The following is a 16,751-nucleotide window of genomic DNA, read 5'->3' as shown; positions in this document are numbered from 1 at the left end:
TCATTACAAATAGCTCAATTTCGTTTCTTTTTATGGCTGAGTAATATTCCATTGTATATATGTGCCACATCTTCTTTATCCATTCATCCGATGATGGGCACTTAGGTTGTTTCCATCTCCGGGCTATTGTAAATAGAGCTGCAATGAACATTTTGGTACATGGCTCTTTTTTAATTACGGTTTTCTCAGGGTATATGCCCGGTAGTGGGATTGCTGGGTCATATGGTAGTTCTGTTTGTAGTTTTTTTAAGGAACCTCCATACTGTTCTCCATAGTGGCTGTACCAATTCACATTCCCACCAGCAGTGCAGGAGTGTTCCCTTTTCTCCACACCCTCTCCAGCATTTATTGTTTCTAGATTTTTTGATATGGCCATTCTGACTGGTGTGAGATGATATCTCATTGTAGTTTTGATTTGCATTTCTCTAATGGTTAATGATGTTGAGCATTCTTTCACGTGTTTGTTGGCAGTCTGTACATCTTCTTTGGAGAAATGTCTATTTAGGTGTTCTGCCAATTTTTGGATTGGGTTGTTCGGTTTTTTGTTACTGAGCTGCATGAGCTGCTTGTAAATTTTGGAGATTAATCCTTTGTCAGTTGCTTCATTTGCAAATATTTTCTCCTATTCTGAGGGCTGTCTTTTGGTCTTGTTTATGGTTTCCTTTGCTGTGCAAAAGGTTTTAAGTTTCATTAGGTCCCATTTGTTTATTTTTGTTTTTATTTCCATTTGTCTAGGAGGTGGGTCAAAAAAGGATCTTGTTGTGATTTATGTCATAGAGTGTTCTGCCTATGTTTTCCTCTAAGAGTTTGATAGTTTCTGGCCTTACATTTAGGTCTTTAATCCATTTTGAGCTTATTTTTGTGTATGGTGTTAGGGAGTGATTTAATCTCATACTTTTACATGTAGCTGTCCAGTTTTCTCAGCACCACTTATTGAAGAGGCTGTCCTTTCTCCACTGTGCATTCCTGCCTCCTTTATCAAAGATAAGGTAACCATATGTGTGTGGGTTTATCTCTGGGCTTTCTATCCGGTTCCATTGATCTATCTTTCTGTTTTTGTGCCAGTACCATACTGTCTTGATTACTGTAGCTTTGTAGTATAGTCTGAAGTCATGGAGCCTGATCCTTCCAGCTCCGTTTTTCATCCTCAAGATTGCTTTGGCTATTCGGGGTCTTTTGTGTTTCCATACAAATTGTGAAATTTTTTGTTCTAGTTCTATGAAAAATGCCAGTGGTAGTTTGATAGGGATTGCATTGAATCTGTAGATTGCTTTGGGTAGTAGAGTCATTTTCACAATGTTGAACACTTCACAATGTTGAAGTGTCGTATAATTTTCTGCATACAGGTCTTTTGTCTCCTTAGGTAGGTTTATTCCTAGGTATTTTATTCTTTTTGTTGCAGTGGTAAATGAGAGTGTTCTCTTGATTTCACTTTCAGATTTTTCATCATTAGTGTATAGGAATGCAAGAGATTTCTGTGCATTAATTTTGTATCCTGCAACTTTACCAGATTCATTGATTAGCTCTAGTAGTTTTCTGGTAGCATCTTTAGGATTCTCTATGTATAGTATCATGTCATCTGCAAACAGTGACAGCTTTACTTCTTCTTTTCCGATTTGGATTCCTTTTATTTCCTTTTCTTCTCTGATTGCTGTGGCTAAAATTTCCAAAACTATGTTGAATAAGAGTGGTGAGAGTGGGCAACCTTGTCTTGTTCCTGATCTTAGTGGAAATGCTTTCCGTTTTTCACCATTGAGGATGATGTTGGCTGTAACACATATAAGTTTTTAGTAAAATAGGATAGAAATTTGTTCCTTTATGGAGCTTGTCTATGGTATATTTGAGAAATCTTTCCTAATTCCAAAAGGATATAATCATTAATCTACATATCTAGTATCTTTAGTAGTTTAGAGGTTTTTATTTCTATGTTAATATCATCAATCTCTCTGAATTGTATTTTGATGTCAGCTTTAATGTAAGTTTTAGCCGATGGGCACAGTCCATTTATTAAACAATCTTTCCTTTTCCCAGGACTTTACTGTCATCGTTGTACGTAAGCTTTCGTAAGTATTTGGACCTGTTTCAAAACATTTGGTTTTGTTCTGGTGATCTCTCCAACTCTGCTGCTGCCAGCACCACACTATTTCCATTATTACATCTTTATTTTCATATCTATTAGGGCTGGGGCGGGGGAAGGATGAAAGGTGGAGCACAGGATTTTTAGAGCAGTGAAACTATATTTCGTCTGATACAAGAGTGGTGGATACATGTCATTATGTATTTGTCCAAACTCATAGAATGACAGTACCAAGAGTGAACCCTTGTGTAAACTGTAGACTCTGGGTGATGGTGACGTGTCAGTGTAGGAAACAAATGTACCATCTCGTTGGGGCTGTTGATGATGGGGGATGTTGTGCACGGGTGGGACAGCAAATATATGGGAGATCTCTGTCCCGTCTGCTGAATTTTGTTGTGACTCTAAGACTGCTGTTTAAAAAAATGAAGTCTATTAAAAAAACAAAAACTAGACATTACTCCTGAAATCGCAGAGCTTACCTCCAAGGGGAGAGTATAAAAAGCTAAATAGAAAACTAGAAGAAATTGCATTTCTCAAATATTGTGTTACAAATAGGCACCAGAGAACAATGCTTCTCAAACTGTGATGAAGGGGGCTTCCCTGGTGGCGCAGTGGCTAAGAATCCACCTGCCAGTGCAGGGGGACATGGTTTCGAGTCCTGGTCCGGGAAGATCCCACATGCTGTGGAGCAACTAAGCCCGTGCGCCACAACTACTGAGCCTGTGCTCTGGAGCCTGCGACCCACAACTAATGAAGCCTGCACGCCTAGAGCCCGTGCTCTGCAGCAAGAGAAGCCACTGCAAAGAGAAGCCCGCATACCGCAACGAAGAGTAGCCCCTGCTCGCCGCAACTAGAGAAAGCCCCTGCGCAGCAACGATGACCCTACGCAGCCATAAATAAATAAATAAATAAATTTACATAAAAAAAACTGTGATGAAGGACCAATTAAAAAAAAACAATTTCCAATATCTTTTAAGGCTAGCAACCTCTTTCTTAACCTCATCTTTGAAAAGCTGTCAAAGCTGTAAACTGTCAATGCTCTATGCCTATTAGTTATTTGCCACTAATCTGTAGTGGATTCTTTGTCGAAATGAAGATATTTATTCAGTCCACCTACCTTCTACTCTGCAGAGCAGTGAAAGCGTATTTGTTAAATACTGTGCTCTCCTCTTAAGAGGGCTTGAACCCTTGTCCCCTGCCTTGGCAGGCGGATTCTTAACCACTGCGACACCAGGGAAGCTCAAAGCTCGGCATTTTCAAGAGGTCTGCCACATAATCAAGTACTTCTTTTTCTTTTTACCATTCTTTTTCTTCAAAGACACAGAGTTTTTAATGTCTTCATATTTTATGTGTGTGTGATGAACACAGAAAAGCCCCCCTTGGAATATGAATAATCAGCAGCTAGCTAGTTGCACTCACTCACTGAATTCTTGCTACTGCATGTGAGGATGCTGCAGTGTCCGAAATTAGCAAAATTAGGACCCGTCACAAATATTAAGTGCGATCGGGCTGAGGGTCTGGCATCGGGGGGTGTAGGCGGTACTCATATTTTGTGTAGGAGAAAATCTAGTCATCTGTTCAAATCATATTCCTCACTAAGTGATATCTACAATAAAATAAGCGCAGTGGAAAGATGAATAAATAAGGACCTAGGAGACCTGAGTCCTAGTAACATTTCTTCCACCAATTAGGTAGATTTGATCACTTGCTTTAATTTCTCTGACCCTCAATTTCCTCAGCTGTTACAAGAGACAGCAGACAGTTTGATCACTAAAGGCACTTTCAGCTCTCAAAAAGAAAAATGAACAGATCAACTAACTGATTTGTTCACAGATTGATTCATTCATAACCGATGTATCCGTGTACGTATTCAAAAGACACTTGCAGTGAACATATTACATGTCAGTTCCTGTGCTAATCGTGGCGGCCGAATGAGAAGGCAGTATGGAAAAGAGAGGTGCGTTCCCCCAAGTCTCCGAATTCCCTTCTTGTTGTGGCGCTAGAATTCACTAAGCATGGGGAAATGATGAGAGACAGGGAGGAATGAATGGGGGGAATTGTCTTGGCATCACCACATTCCATGTATTTGTGTAGAACAGAGCTTCTCAGCCTCAGCACCGTTGATGTGTTCATTGTGGGCAGCTGTCCTGTGCTTTGTAGGTTGTCTGCAGTATCTCTGGCCTCAATCTACCCAATGCCGGTCCCACCCTCTCCACCCGTTTGTGACGACCATCCGTGTCTCCAGGCGTTGCCAAATGTCCCCTAGAGGCAAGGTTGCCCTGGTTGAGAACCAGTGATTTAGAATCACCTCAGTGCCAGGTACTGTGCTGGATGCCAGGAAAATAAAGGAGAGAAATACACAGCCTTGTCTTGAGGCCTTTATTCCAGGCCAGTGCTTCTAGAACTTAGATGTGCAGCGAGTCAGCGGAGGGCCTGTTGGAACCCAGACTGCAGACGCCCGCTTCCATCATTTCTAATTCAGCGGGTCCGGGTGGGGCTGGCGGGTTTGCATGTCTAAAGCGGTGCTGGTGCGATGCCGGTGGTCCCTCAGGATGACACTTTGAGAACCGCTGGGCTCGGGGGTTCCCATCTCGCAGGTGACGGGTGTCCACTGCAGCTGTGGCCGAGAATATACGTGTTCTCGCCTCACCCGTTCAACCAGTGTTTGCTGAGATTCAGAGTAATCTGTGGTCTTTAAATTGAGAAATTAGACCCCAGGTGGGCTCCTAAACCCACAATAAACCTGAAAGGTCACAGGAAATAAAACCAGGGGAGGACCTCCTAAGCTGGAACAGTGACGAAAAGGTGCTTAGTTTCATCCTTTTGATTTCATTCTGTATTAACAGATGAATGGGTTGTTCATGGGCTTGTCCAGGTACCTAAATAGTATCTAATTTCAGTTTCCGTGGATTCTAAGCTCTGAACACAAACAGGCTTTTACAAACCACTCATTTCTGAGGTGGGGACATCCGTGGGCAACGAGAGACATGGCTGGTTCGCCTAGACCTGCATGCACACGTCCATCCTGGAGCGTCTGAGCCCCGCTCGGCCTTCTCCTCCTCCTGGTCTCCGCCCCGGTCTCCCTCTCCCTTTATCTCCAGCAGTAACTTCGACAGCAGTGCGTGTCGCGCTGGCACACGCAGGGCTGTGTGTGTGTTGTTATTCTTCACAAAACTCTTAGTTCATCTTTGGACTGAACATTGCTATTTCCTCTTGCTATGACGATACCACCAAATACTGTATTTTCTTTGAAAAGTGTCACACACCCTCGGGAGGAAGTGGGGTGTGGTGTTTGAACACCACTGGGGGGACAGGGGTGTTTCGCTCCCGCCGTACCCACAAGTGACAGCCCGCTTTGCAGTTCTTGTTTTCTCTGTCTCTTAATGTTGAGTCCGCACTGACTGGCCACGTCATTTTACTCGCAGGATGAACAGCGAGAAAGTGGAGTCCAGGCTGTCAGAACCTCCTCTCTGTCCCCCTCTAGGCAGGGGTCTACTTCATTCTGAGGTCCCAAGGCTGATTTAGAACAGGGACCCTGTCACATTTTTGCATCCAGCACCAGGCTTTATACCTAGGAGGCAGGTTTAGCAGATACTTAGTGAGCGATGGCAAAAAACAAATGTACATGTCACTTCATTTCCTTAGCTAATAGTTTAGGTGAGTTCTAGGCCATGTCAGATAATCCGCTGAGTCAGTTGTCGTCGTCTTCGTCATCATCATCACCATCATCACCATCATCATCATCACCATCATCATCATCATCACCATCATCATCATCATCATCATCATCATCATCATCATCATCATCATCGGTAGTTAATTTCATCAGGGAGAATTTCCGCGGTTACTTTGGAAAAGTCCTATAATGTTATAGCTGCCTTTTCCACCAAACACTGTTGTAAGCGTTTCATTTAATGGTTAATTCATTTAATCCTCCCGACAACTCTGTGAAGTCGGTCTGTTATTTTCCCCATGTTTCAGAAATAGAAACATAGTCGCACAGAGATTAGGTCACTGGTCTATGACTATGCAGTTGGGGAAAGCTGGCGTTTGTACCGTGGCCCTCTCGTTGACACACCTGTGAGCTCCTGCCTGTGTCCTCTCCTTCCTGGTGGTATACTGCCGTGCCAGGCCAGGGAAAAGGGACCATGTGGCCAGGGACTTCAACTTGACCGTCTCAGTCAAGATGTCCTTTGGGGGCTTCCCTGGTGGCGCAGTGGTTGAGAGTCCGCCTGCCAATGCAGGGGACGCGGGTTCGTGCCCCGGTCCGGGAAGATCCCACATGCCGTGGAGCGGCTAGGCCCGTGAGCCATGGCCGCTGAGCCTGCGCGTCCGGAGCCTGTGCTCCGCAACGGGAGAGGCCACAGCAGTGAGAGGCCCGCGTACCGCAAAAAAAAAAAGATGTCCTTTGACCGGGGCACACTGGGCCCTGCCTCTGATTGGACGCCCCACATCCATTCAGGTGGGGTGTTTTTCCTACCTGAGCACCTGACAGGCAGACCTCTTCCTCTGATGCATTAGGAAGATTCCAGAGTATCCTGTGTCTCATTAGAGCTACTGAGTTAATATGATGGTAGAGTCACTGAGAAAATTGTCTCTTTCCCCCCAACTTTACTGAGATATAATTGACAGTTAAAAGTTGGATATATATTTAAGGTGTACGGTCGGATGACTTGATAAACGTATACACTGAAATAATCACCACAATCAAACATTAACATATCCATCATTTCACATAGTCTCCTTTTTTTGTGTGGTGAAGAGTGTCTTTTAAGAGTAAAATTTGACGCAGTGAACAGACCCATCATTAAATTTGCTTCCTGTACCAGGCAGCATCTTTGGCCTCGGTAAGTGGTTACCCTACCCTGGGTAGAAAGTAGTGCCGAGGAGACCGACTTTGTACAAAGCAGTGAGCTCTGTCTGCTCTAGACTTTGGCCCCGGGAGTCCTAACTGATACCAGCCAGCCACACCAGTAAAGGCATGAATGGAGAAGGCGCAGAGGTAGACAGTGCACACTTAGGACCACCTGGGAGAACTACCCAGGTCAGCAGCTTTGACTTCACTTCTGAAAGAGAGCTTAAGCTCTTCTAAGAAACTTCAACTCCGTTTATATTACCCATTCTTTAACTCTTCAAATTATAGCCATGGAGTAGAAAGATCATTAAGCCACAGGTTCTGACAAAAAGAAACGTCAAATTGGTACCCAAGGTAACTGGGCAAGTAGGCAGTACAGAGGCTGCTGGGAAAGCCTGTCTGACAGCTGTCATGGGTCCTTGCTAATTAGGAACTGGTTGAACAGATGGAAACAATCTATGGGGAACTCTCCATGCTTTCGCTTCCTCCCTGGCCTAACCTTAAAAGCCATTTTCTAACAAGGAATCATTGACTAGTTTGAGTGGAGGTACTTAGCAACCAAGGCTGGAATACAGGTTCAGTTGCTTACTAGCTGTGTGACCTTCAGCGAGCTGCTTACCCACTTAGGCCTCAGCTTTCTTATCTGTAGAATGGAGCTCATTATACCTATCTCACGGGCTTGGTGAGAAGGTTGAATAACACAAGCTATGGAAAGCTTTTTGAAAAGTTTTGTGAACTGTCGGAGACCTAATAAATAACTGTCTAGGCTATGTGTGTGCTTGGAACAAATGGACAGAGAGATCAGGAGTCAGGGAGATGGAGAAGAAAAAACTCAACTTGACTAGTGATAAAGGCTGGATTGGTGGGTATGGCCAAAGTGTCCAAGCAAATCCATTGGTCGTTGTTCACAGTGTCATAGGCAGTACTGCACAAAGGCTGGCCTCCCAGGACTGGCAGATGAGCCCCGCCCTGCTTATGGCGTGGCAGAGGGGAGTGGAGAAACATGGTCTCTGAAAGTCGGTAGATCCCCCCAAAAGAGAGGAGGGGGCTGGACTGGGCAAGCATAGTTTATTCTTCTAAAACTCATCTGTCAGATAAATCGCTCCTCTTCTCACGGGGAGCAGGAAAGGATTTCTGGATGAAGTAGTACAGAAATGAAGTCCTTGAAAGATGAGAAAGATTGAGGGGTGGCAACCGTGTACGCGTGGAGCTGAGAGCATCCAAGCAGAAGGAAGGTGTAAACAGAGCCGTCGAGGTGGACTACCGGGGTGTATTCAGAAAATAGGCTGAGTTGTGTGGTGTGCGGTCAGTACGTTGATGCCAACACATGGGGGCTTTTAACTAACAGATTGAATCATGATTTAATTCAGCAAGGATGTGGACAGTTGAGTATTTGTGTAATGTGATCAGAGCTGTGTTTTCGTGGGACTGTCTATTCATGTCACCCATTAAAATTAGTGTCAGAATATTAATAATGCCACCCCAGGTTCCTTCTTTCCTATATTTCAATATTTGTTTTATTTCTACACTTCTTTTCTTTTTTTTGGTGGGAGAAGGGCTATGTTCTATTAGTCTGCTCAGGCTGCCAGAACAGAGTACCACAGACTGAGGGGTTTAAATGACAGGAGTTTGTTTTCTCCCTGTTCTGGAGGCTGGAAGGCTGAGATCAAGGTGCCTTCAAGGCTGGCTTCTGATGAAAGCCCTCTTCCAGGTGTGTCGATGGCATCTTCCCACTGTGTCTTCATGTGGCAAAGAAAGAAAGAGAGCTCTGGTGTCTCTTTCTCTTCTTATAAGGACACTATCCTAATGGATCAGGGCCCCACCCTTATGACCTCATTTAACCGTAATTATCTCCCTAAAGGCTCCACCTCCAAATACAGTCCCATGGGGGCTTACGGCCTGAACATATGAATTGCTGGGGACACAATTCAGTCCATAACTGGGGTTGGGGGGAGTCTTGTTAACGTTCGCAGGTAGGAGGGCATGACTAGCTCTGTCACAAATCCCCCTTCCTTACTCGTTGAAGGTTAGGCCTCTTTCCTTTTGTCATGTAGCATGTATGGTCAGGGTTATTTTAAAATACTGTCTTCACTTCACACGTATTATTTTAATTCACTTTTGAGACCATATTTAGGGGCGAGAGGCTAATATTTAGTCTGACTCTTTTTATTGTACTACTTTGTAGACATCTTAGCAAGGGGATAAAACACTTCCCAACTAGTTAGTCTTTCTTCCATGCACATTGCAAGGCAAATTAATTTTTTTATTATAGCTTTTTCTACAGCAGTAAGTCATTTTATTCAGTTGCCACTTTTACCTGAGAAACCTTTCTATCTCTTAAATTGAAAGCTATAAACTTAATTTGCCAAAATTTGCCTGATGTTTAATTGACCAAATTTTGGCTAAGCTGATGTGTTTGGAACCCATTGAATGTTTTTTCCCCTCATCCCCAAGCTTACTGTTGATTCATTTGTGTTTTCTATATGGTAAAGATTTGATATTTCTTTGAGACTCTCCCTGTGTCCCTAAGACACCGCCAGCTAAATTATAGCAATAAAAGTGACATCCAGATTTTTTTAAAATAAAGAAGTATGCTCATTCTTAGTTCACTTGCTGCAGAGGAAGAGGAGTCGTGATACGTTTTAGCTGGTGAGAGTATAGAGGACTTCTTCTCTTGCTTTCTGTTTCTATGGAATTTTCCCCCATCCGCTTTTGTTAGGTGGTGGCAATCCTTCAGGTCACCGTGAAAGTATTTGGTGGCTTTGAATTGTGGCAGGTGAGTCCATCTGGATAAGTAGGTCAGTCAGCATCAGGGAGGCAAGAGACCAGAATTCTCCGTTCAGTACTTACTGGCATATGACCTCAAGCACGCCCCTGAGCAGCGATACTTGTCCATCTCCCTGCATTGTCACTACCTGCCGAAGAGAAATGAGATCACACTTAAAGGTGAAAACATTGAGCTGTGAGAGTAAAGGTCCTCCACAAATTTAAAGTACACATTAGGATGGTATTTCGCAGTTGGGATGGCAGAAGCGCAGAAGATTGGATGGACACACTGATAGTTCATCGTGATGAGTGCCAGCATCGTGATGACTCCATTAGGGGAAAATAAGTGCTATAGGAGAGATACGTGAGGGGTTTTATGGGAGCTCGGTGGCAGAGCACAGAGGAAGGTCACTTAATTCAGCCCAGATATGCTCCTAAAAGACTCTTTCCATTCTCTTCCTACCCTTTTTTGGTATATACTAATAATGACCATAAAGTACACTAGAAAGTATATCAGTTGCAATAATAATAATAACTAACATTACTTTGAGAGTTTACTGTGTGACAGCCCTGTTCTAAGCACCTCCATGTGTTTTCCCATTTCATCCTTATAGCCCTTTGAGACAAGTAATAGTATTATCACCATTTTCCAAATGAGAAAGCAGAGAGGTTAAATAATTCCTGCAGCTGAGCTCATAATGGCATCGATTCTCTGCCAGTAACAATGCCTGGGATGTTTCCTTTGTATTGATTTCCTCTGTAACTGTCTGCTACCTAATCGGACCATAGAATACCCTTTCAGGTAAAAGAAATGCGTGAAGATTAAAAGATGATGTAAAACGTTGCTTTTGAAAATTAAGTTTCTTAGCAAAAAGGCATTGAGCATCAGCTCGATATCAGACAGAGGGATTGACCCAGGAGGTACATAGATGATTAAGATATGGTCTCTGCTCTCAGAGCCCAAAGTCTTGTTTGGGAAGACCAACGGGAACTAATGCACTGAATAAAGCATTATAGGGAAATACGGCTGTGTGAGCATTTGGTCTCCTCCCCAGCCCCACATTCCCCAGAGGAACGTGGTAATAGAGGAGACCCCTCGTCACAGCTAGAGTCCAGTAAGTAAGGCATCTGCATGCACTCACTCTGGAGGGTTTTTGCTAGATATACTGCAGATGAAACCAGAGGGACTTCTATAGGTTGAGTCCCACCCGTCTTCTGGGGATATGAGTAGATCCCACCCTCTTCAAGGATTATGTAGGAGAAATCCTGGTGGGGCCCTACTATGTCCCCCAAATTTGGGGGCTAAGAGCTGAAGACAAAGACAGAGAATGGGAGGTACAGGATCTACCCCACTCAGACTTTTGAAATGGCAAAGGTGAGGGGAACAAATATGACAGGTGCTGTCTCGCAGGGTACCCGGGGAGCTATGGGGGGCTGGGCGAGCGCTGAGTAAATTCCACCAAGATGTGTCGAGGGAGGCTGATGGAGGTGAGGGAGGAAGAGCTTCACAGAGGAGGTACAGACTGAGCGGGAGCTTGAAAGATGAGGAAGCGGGGGTGGGGCAGATGGAGGCTGGAGTGAGATAGGAAGGCGGTCCAGGGAGAGGAGGCAGTATGGCTAAGAGCCTAGAGCTCCGAAACAGCATGACAAGTTGGAGAAATGGCAGGGGCTCTGCGTGATCCTAGGGAAGATCCTTTGGGGCTGGGAGTGAGAGGTGACAGGACTGGGGAGAGAGACAGGGAAGCTGCTATGATGGGTCCAACGAGGGATGATGCAGAATCCAGCCAAGACCCCAGGGAAGGAGGAGAGGAGATGGGGAAGGAGGAGGACAGGTTGGTTGCGGTGGATGAGAGAAAGGGTGATGTCTAAGCAGGGTGCTAGGCTGGGAGTCATGGTCCCAGTCACTGAGCTGATAAAACAGAAGAAGAGGAAGATTCCAAAGGCAAGACAGTGAGTTCCTTTCGCACCTGGCAGGTTGGGCGGTCCCCGGGAGCTGTCCAGGAGAGACTGGATGTGTGCTTTTATTCCTCGGACGAGCGGTCCGTAGAGGGACCCGTGTGTTGCCGGAACAGCCTGAGCTGGCCAGTCAGTCTTACTGCACACATTGTTTGTTGTAGAGAGCGAGGCTACTGTGATTGGCAAGAAAGAGATTATGAAATCCACACTCCACAGAGAGACTGGGGGAAGACAGTCCTGAGAGATGCGATTCCAGTGCATGTATTTCTGTACACAAGTAATTTTCCTTTCTATTTTAGCACCCCTTCTCCTTTACCATCAGCTCTGCGCACAAAAAACCAGCCCACAAAAATCTGTTATGTTAATTTCATCCTCATGTGCGTGTTACGCATCTTCTAGGCTCTTGAGATTTGCATGTATATGTATATGTATATGTACATATACATACAATATATGTATATGTACATATACATATATTGGTACATACACACATGAGTGTTCAACAAATTTACGCTCACACAGCATTGTATGGAAGTGTATGATGCATGTTGTCCTTGCCATTGTTAGGTAAGAGCGTTTCTAAAATATTTGCTAATTGCACAGGTAAAATAATATTATTGTTTTAAAATAATATTATATTAATAATATTAATTATATTGATATTATTAATAATAAAATAATATAAATATAATAAAACTATATTTTATAATAAATAATATTTTATAATTATAAAATAATATTATTAAATTGAATTGAATATTAATGGATCCTCAAAGAAAATGCATTATCAAGTTCCAATGTTATTTTTTTCTCAGCTGTTTGCACCAAAATGCAAAATTTCAGGAGACCTTAAATACTACAGAGTAAAAGGTGTTTTCTTAAGGCTCTAACCATTTCCCTTTAGTAAACTGAAACTATGCTGGATTACTTCAGATTTTAGTTTAATATTTTATTATATGAATTCTCAGTTTCCTAATGTATATTCTTTATATAACCTCTGAATTTATAATCTATGCCTTGAAATGCCAGTGGCATATTTCTTAATTTTGGCTTTTAAATTATCGTATGGCAAAATTGACCTTTGTTTTGGGTGCATCCTTCTGTGAATTTAAGTCTAGATTTCTGTGACTACCACCACAATCCGGCTATAGAACAGTTGGATCTTCCCCCAGAACCTGCTCGTGTCACCCTTTTATAATCATACCCTGTCCCCTACCCAAACCACTGGTAACCACTGCTGCTTTTCTCCATATAGTTTTGTCTTTTCAAGAATGTCATGTAAATGCAATTATATAGTATCCTGCTTTGTTTTGTACATCTTAAATTGCTCACAAGGCTGAACATTTTCCTACAAACTAGTTACAAGTATGTTTTTTGTATTTTGTGTAGTTTGTGTCATTGCCACTTATTTAGCTGGGTCATGGGTAGTGGTTTGGGGTTTTTTTTTTTCCCTACACATTTGTGTATGCTTATTATATAAGAATGATGCTAACTTATTTTCTGTTGCATTTACCTTAGATATTTTCCTTAAGTCTTTGCCTTTGCATTTTGTTATTTTCTTTAAGTGTGCATGACCTTACACATAGTGATATTGTCTGATGTAGTAATATTGGAATTCTCTGGTGATCTAGTTTGATGCGTTCTTCCTAAATTAAAAAAAAATGTAAAAGGAGCTCATCACAGCATTATTTCTATTATGGAAAAACTGGACACAATCTAAGTGTGGAACTATAAGACTTCAGTAAAGCAGATGATGGAGCTGTCCCTCAGTGGGCTGTCATGTAAGAATTCAAAGGATGCTTACAGAGATGACATAGTAGCTTGGACAATTTTTTTGGTAAAAGTTAAAAGTCAGATACAATCTCATACACACAGTATGAGCACAGCATATAAAACAAAACCGTAGACTAGAGAAAATCCATTAAAATAGTAACCGTGATTTGCTTCTGTCAGTGGAACTATGAGAAGTCTTTTACCAATTTTGTGTATTTCCTTCATTTCATGATGATTGCCTATTACTGTTACAGAAGGGGAAAAGATTCTGGGCAGCTCAGCAATAAAATGCTACCTTTTGCCTTTAAAAGGCACCCCCTGAGCTTGAGGCTTTATTGAACAACGTGTGAGGTTAAGCACACAGATGCCAGTTCTGCTTTCTAAATGTCAGAATGTCACTGTGACTAGACCTTTAGAAAGACAGTGGCTTGGCTACCAGACAGATGCATGCATTGGGCAGATCATCAAAATGCTATTGGGTGAGGGGATAGGGAAGGCGAGTCTGGTGAACTGGCAAGGGAATCAGGATGGCTGCGGATAGGAAGTCAGTTGATGTCTAAGCCAGCCCTGTTGGGGGAGGGGGTTTTGCAGTAACTCTGTTCCTTACTGTGATAGAACCCCTGGGGACACTAGACCTTTCAGTCTGTTCCCCAGACAGATTTTCCCAGGTGCATGTTGAGCTGCTGTTGCCTAATTCTGAACCCAGCCTGGAAATAGCAGAGTGACACATCCATCAGTAAAGGTCAGAGTGGTTGTAACTCGGACTTTATGAGTCAGTGATCCCTCGAGGCTCAAGTCAGAATTAATTACTTACCTTCACTTGTGTTAAGGAAATCTTCAAAACGTCCACACGTGGTAAATACTCGCATAAATGATGCTGGTTCTTGGTGATTGTTCCTGATTAGTGGAGGAATATAGATTTGTCTGAAAGATCTACGTGGTCCAGGAATGGGGGTCTCAAAGTTTTCTCTGGAGAATTCTCTGTTCTTAGCCAGGCTTCTGCCCAAGAGTTCTAAGCTCAGAGGGGGAAGGGGGCCCCCTAAAGACAAATCTGGAAGTCATCTAGCTGCTAATTCAGCAGAGTGACATATACAGAATGTGTTTCCAAGGCTAAGAACTCCTGACAAATCATGGTGATTCCATAACCATCTCCTTTAGTTAAACCTGCTGAATTGCAGGAAATTGGGACTCTCTTAACCTCCATGAAATTAACAGCAGTGATCAAGACCCCCTAATTTGTCTCTCTGTTTGTTCAAAAAATACCCAGGCTGCCGGCATTCCAGAGGACTGGCAATCTTTTATGGCTCTGTTGGATTCAGGGTTATGGGCCCAAGATTTCCAGTTGTGTCGTTGATTCTCACACCTGGGATCCTGTTACTCTGAGTAGTTTTCTTCCTTCACAAAAAGGTAGAAAAGATGACTAATGCTTTCTTCTTGATATCTTTGGCTTGCATAAGAAGGGGAAAATTCGTGAGGCAAAATTGTTTCAAGAGAAAGAGGAAGCAAAGACGTAACTCTATCACTGAATACCAGGCAATAGTTTCAGATTCATGGAACCTCCTGGAAAAGTAGGTTCAAAAAAGGGTTGAAGTAAATGGACAAAACAAAGACAAGGAAGGAACAACAGGTGAAGAATCAGACTGGAAAATTCTGGAATTTGTAGCCAACACTACAATGATTTTCACCGATATCTCCGGGAAAGTGTAATTATTAGTTCTTTGGCTTTTACGAAGGACTTTGTTTCTCCTTCCACAATGAAGTGGTATTTTACGGTGGTCAGTGATTTAGGGTTTTTAAGTGGTTTGTAATATTCAAGAGCTTAATTTATCTATATCTATATGTATATGTGTGTATGTGTGTCTAAACTAAACAGAGATCAGCTGCTGAATAGATATCTAGAGCCAATTCCATCACACACATAAATAGCCCATGTAAGAATTCCGTGGTGTCATGTTCAACTGGTGTGACTAAAATAGACGCACTGTTTGTAAACTCATTTTCTTATTACTGCGTGTTGTTTCCTGGGTACCTTCTTGAATAATATTGATAGAAGAAGTAAAATGTTGGAAAGCCTCTGCTTCTCTCTGCAACTATTAAATAAAACTCCATTCGATTAAGAGTGGAACTTAGGTCTAACGGACAAGGTTCAATAACGCTGAAGTCCTGAACGCCACTTTCTCTGGCTAGTCAGCCTGTGGTTTGGGGTGAGCCCAATAGTGTACTGTGCAGAAGGGGAAGTAAAACATTTGTTTGAATGGATAGTTGAGCCATTTCAGGCTCTGGCTGTCAGAGATAAAGCACTGGTTAAGTGGGGGTGGGACACCCACAGTAATATATTTCACAGCCCCCAAACAGCTTCTGTCTTTTGTCGCTTTTCAGGGAGCGGCCATGTCACCGTTTCTTCGAATTGGTTTGTCCAACTTTGACTGTGGGTCCTGCCAGCCGTGCCAGGGAGAGGCCGTTAACCCTTACTGTGCTGTGCTTGTCAAAGAATATGTTGAATCAGGTAAGCTTGAGTGGGTGGTGTAGGTGGGGTGGGAGAGGAGGAGGAAGACCCTGCTATGAACCGGGAAGCAAGGTCTTCCGGGATCTTCAAGGTCATCTGGCACAGCCTAATTTTCCAGCTCAGGAAACTGATACCCGGGGAAGCCAAGTGCTTTCTCAAAGGCATATGGGCTTAGTAACAGCCTCTGAACTAGACCTGGTCTCCTGCCTCATGTTCTACAATATTTCATGGTCCCATTTTCCACATAAACAAAGGAAAGGAGAAATGAGTTGAGGACATTATTGTGAAGAGTTACGGGGGAAAAAAAAAATCTAATGAGCTGAAGTAAAACATGGTGGTGTTAAGTCTGGTTGTTGTCAGTGATTATAGATAAAGTCTGCATAATCTTAGAATTAACCCCAAAGATGGTTTACTGCTTCTTTGGCCAAGCTCAGATGAATAGTACAAAGAATATACGATTAGCGCTTAGAGTCCAAATTACAGAAAACTTAACTTCTGTGTTTACTAAAACCCTGGTTGAGTGAAAGAATACTCATATTTTGTCAAATTTAAATATTTATGAGAAGTTCATGGTGAGGGGGAGAGAGTGACAGTCTTCCCGGATTCCTTTGTGGGTTTAAATCATTCCATTAAAATAATTATTCTGTCTGGAGTCTCTCCATGATCACTTCAACTGTTCCCACCCTCCCTGATCCCTGTCTCTGTATTTTAAGATTCTCATGGACTTTCTTAATAAAAAAAAAGGCGGGAGGAAGTTTACATCCCATGATTTTTCCAGCTTCACTGCCTTCCTACACACATTCTGGTTTTCACAGAGA

At 42.9% G+C, this 16,751-nt stretch overlaps 1 protein-coding gene across 3 annotated transcripts in view; it reads left to right on the top strand.

Annotated features, from left to right (window-relative positions):
- The window catches only part of PRKCQ (protein kinase C theta), a 148,625-nt gene that overhangs the window by 33,355 nt on the left and 98,519 nt on the right, over positions 1-16,751 (top strand). For all 3 annotated transcript variants that reach the window (XM_019933224.3, XM_073801523.1, XM_033852335.2), the window contains one exon: positions 15,807-15,933. In XM_019933224.3, coding sequence (XP_019788783.1) covers positions 15,816-15,933 — 118 coding nt within the window. In that variant the 5' untranslated portion in view covers positions 15,807-15,815. Of the gene's footprint in view, positions 1-15,806; positions 15,934-16,751 lie in introns of those variants that run through there.

The sequence above is a fragment of the Tursiops truncatus genome, chromosome 2, assembly GCF_011762595.2.
Source record: "Tursiops truncatus isolate mTurTru1 chromosome 2, mTurTru1.mat.Y, whole genome shotgun sequence".
NCBI lineage: Eukaryota > Metazoa > Chordata > Mammalia > Artiodactyla > Delphinidae > Tursiops > Tursiops truncatus.
Note: the sequence above shows the minus strand (reverse complement) of the source record. Positions and strands in the feature narration are given on the sequence as shown.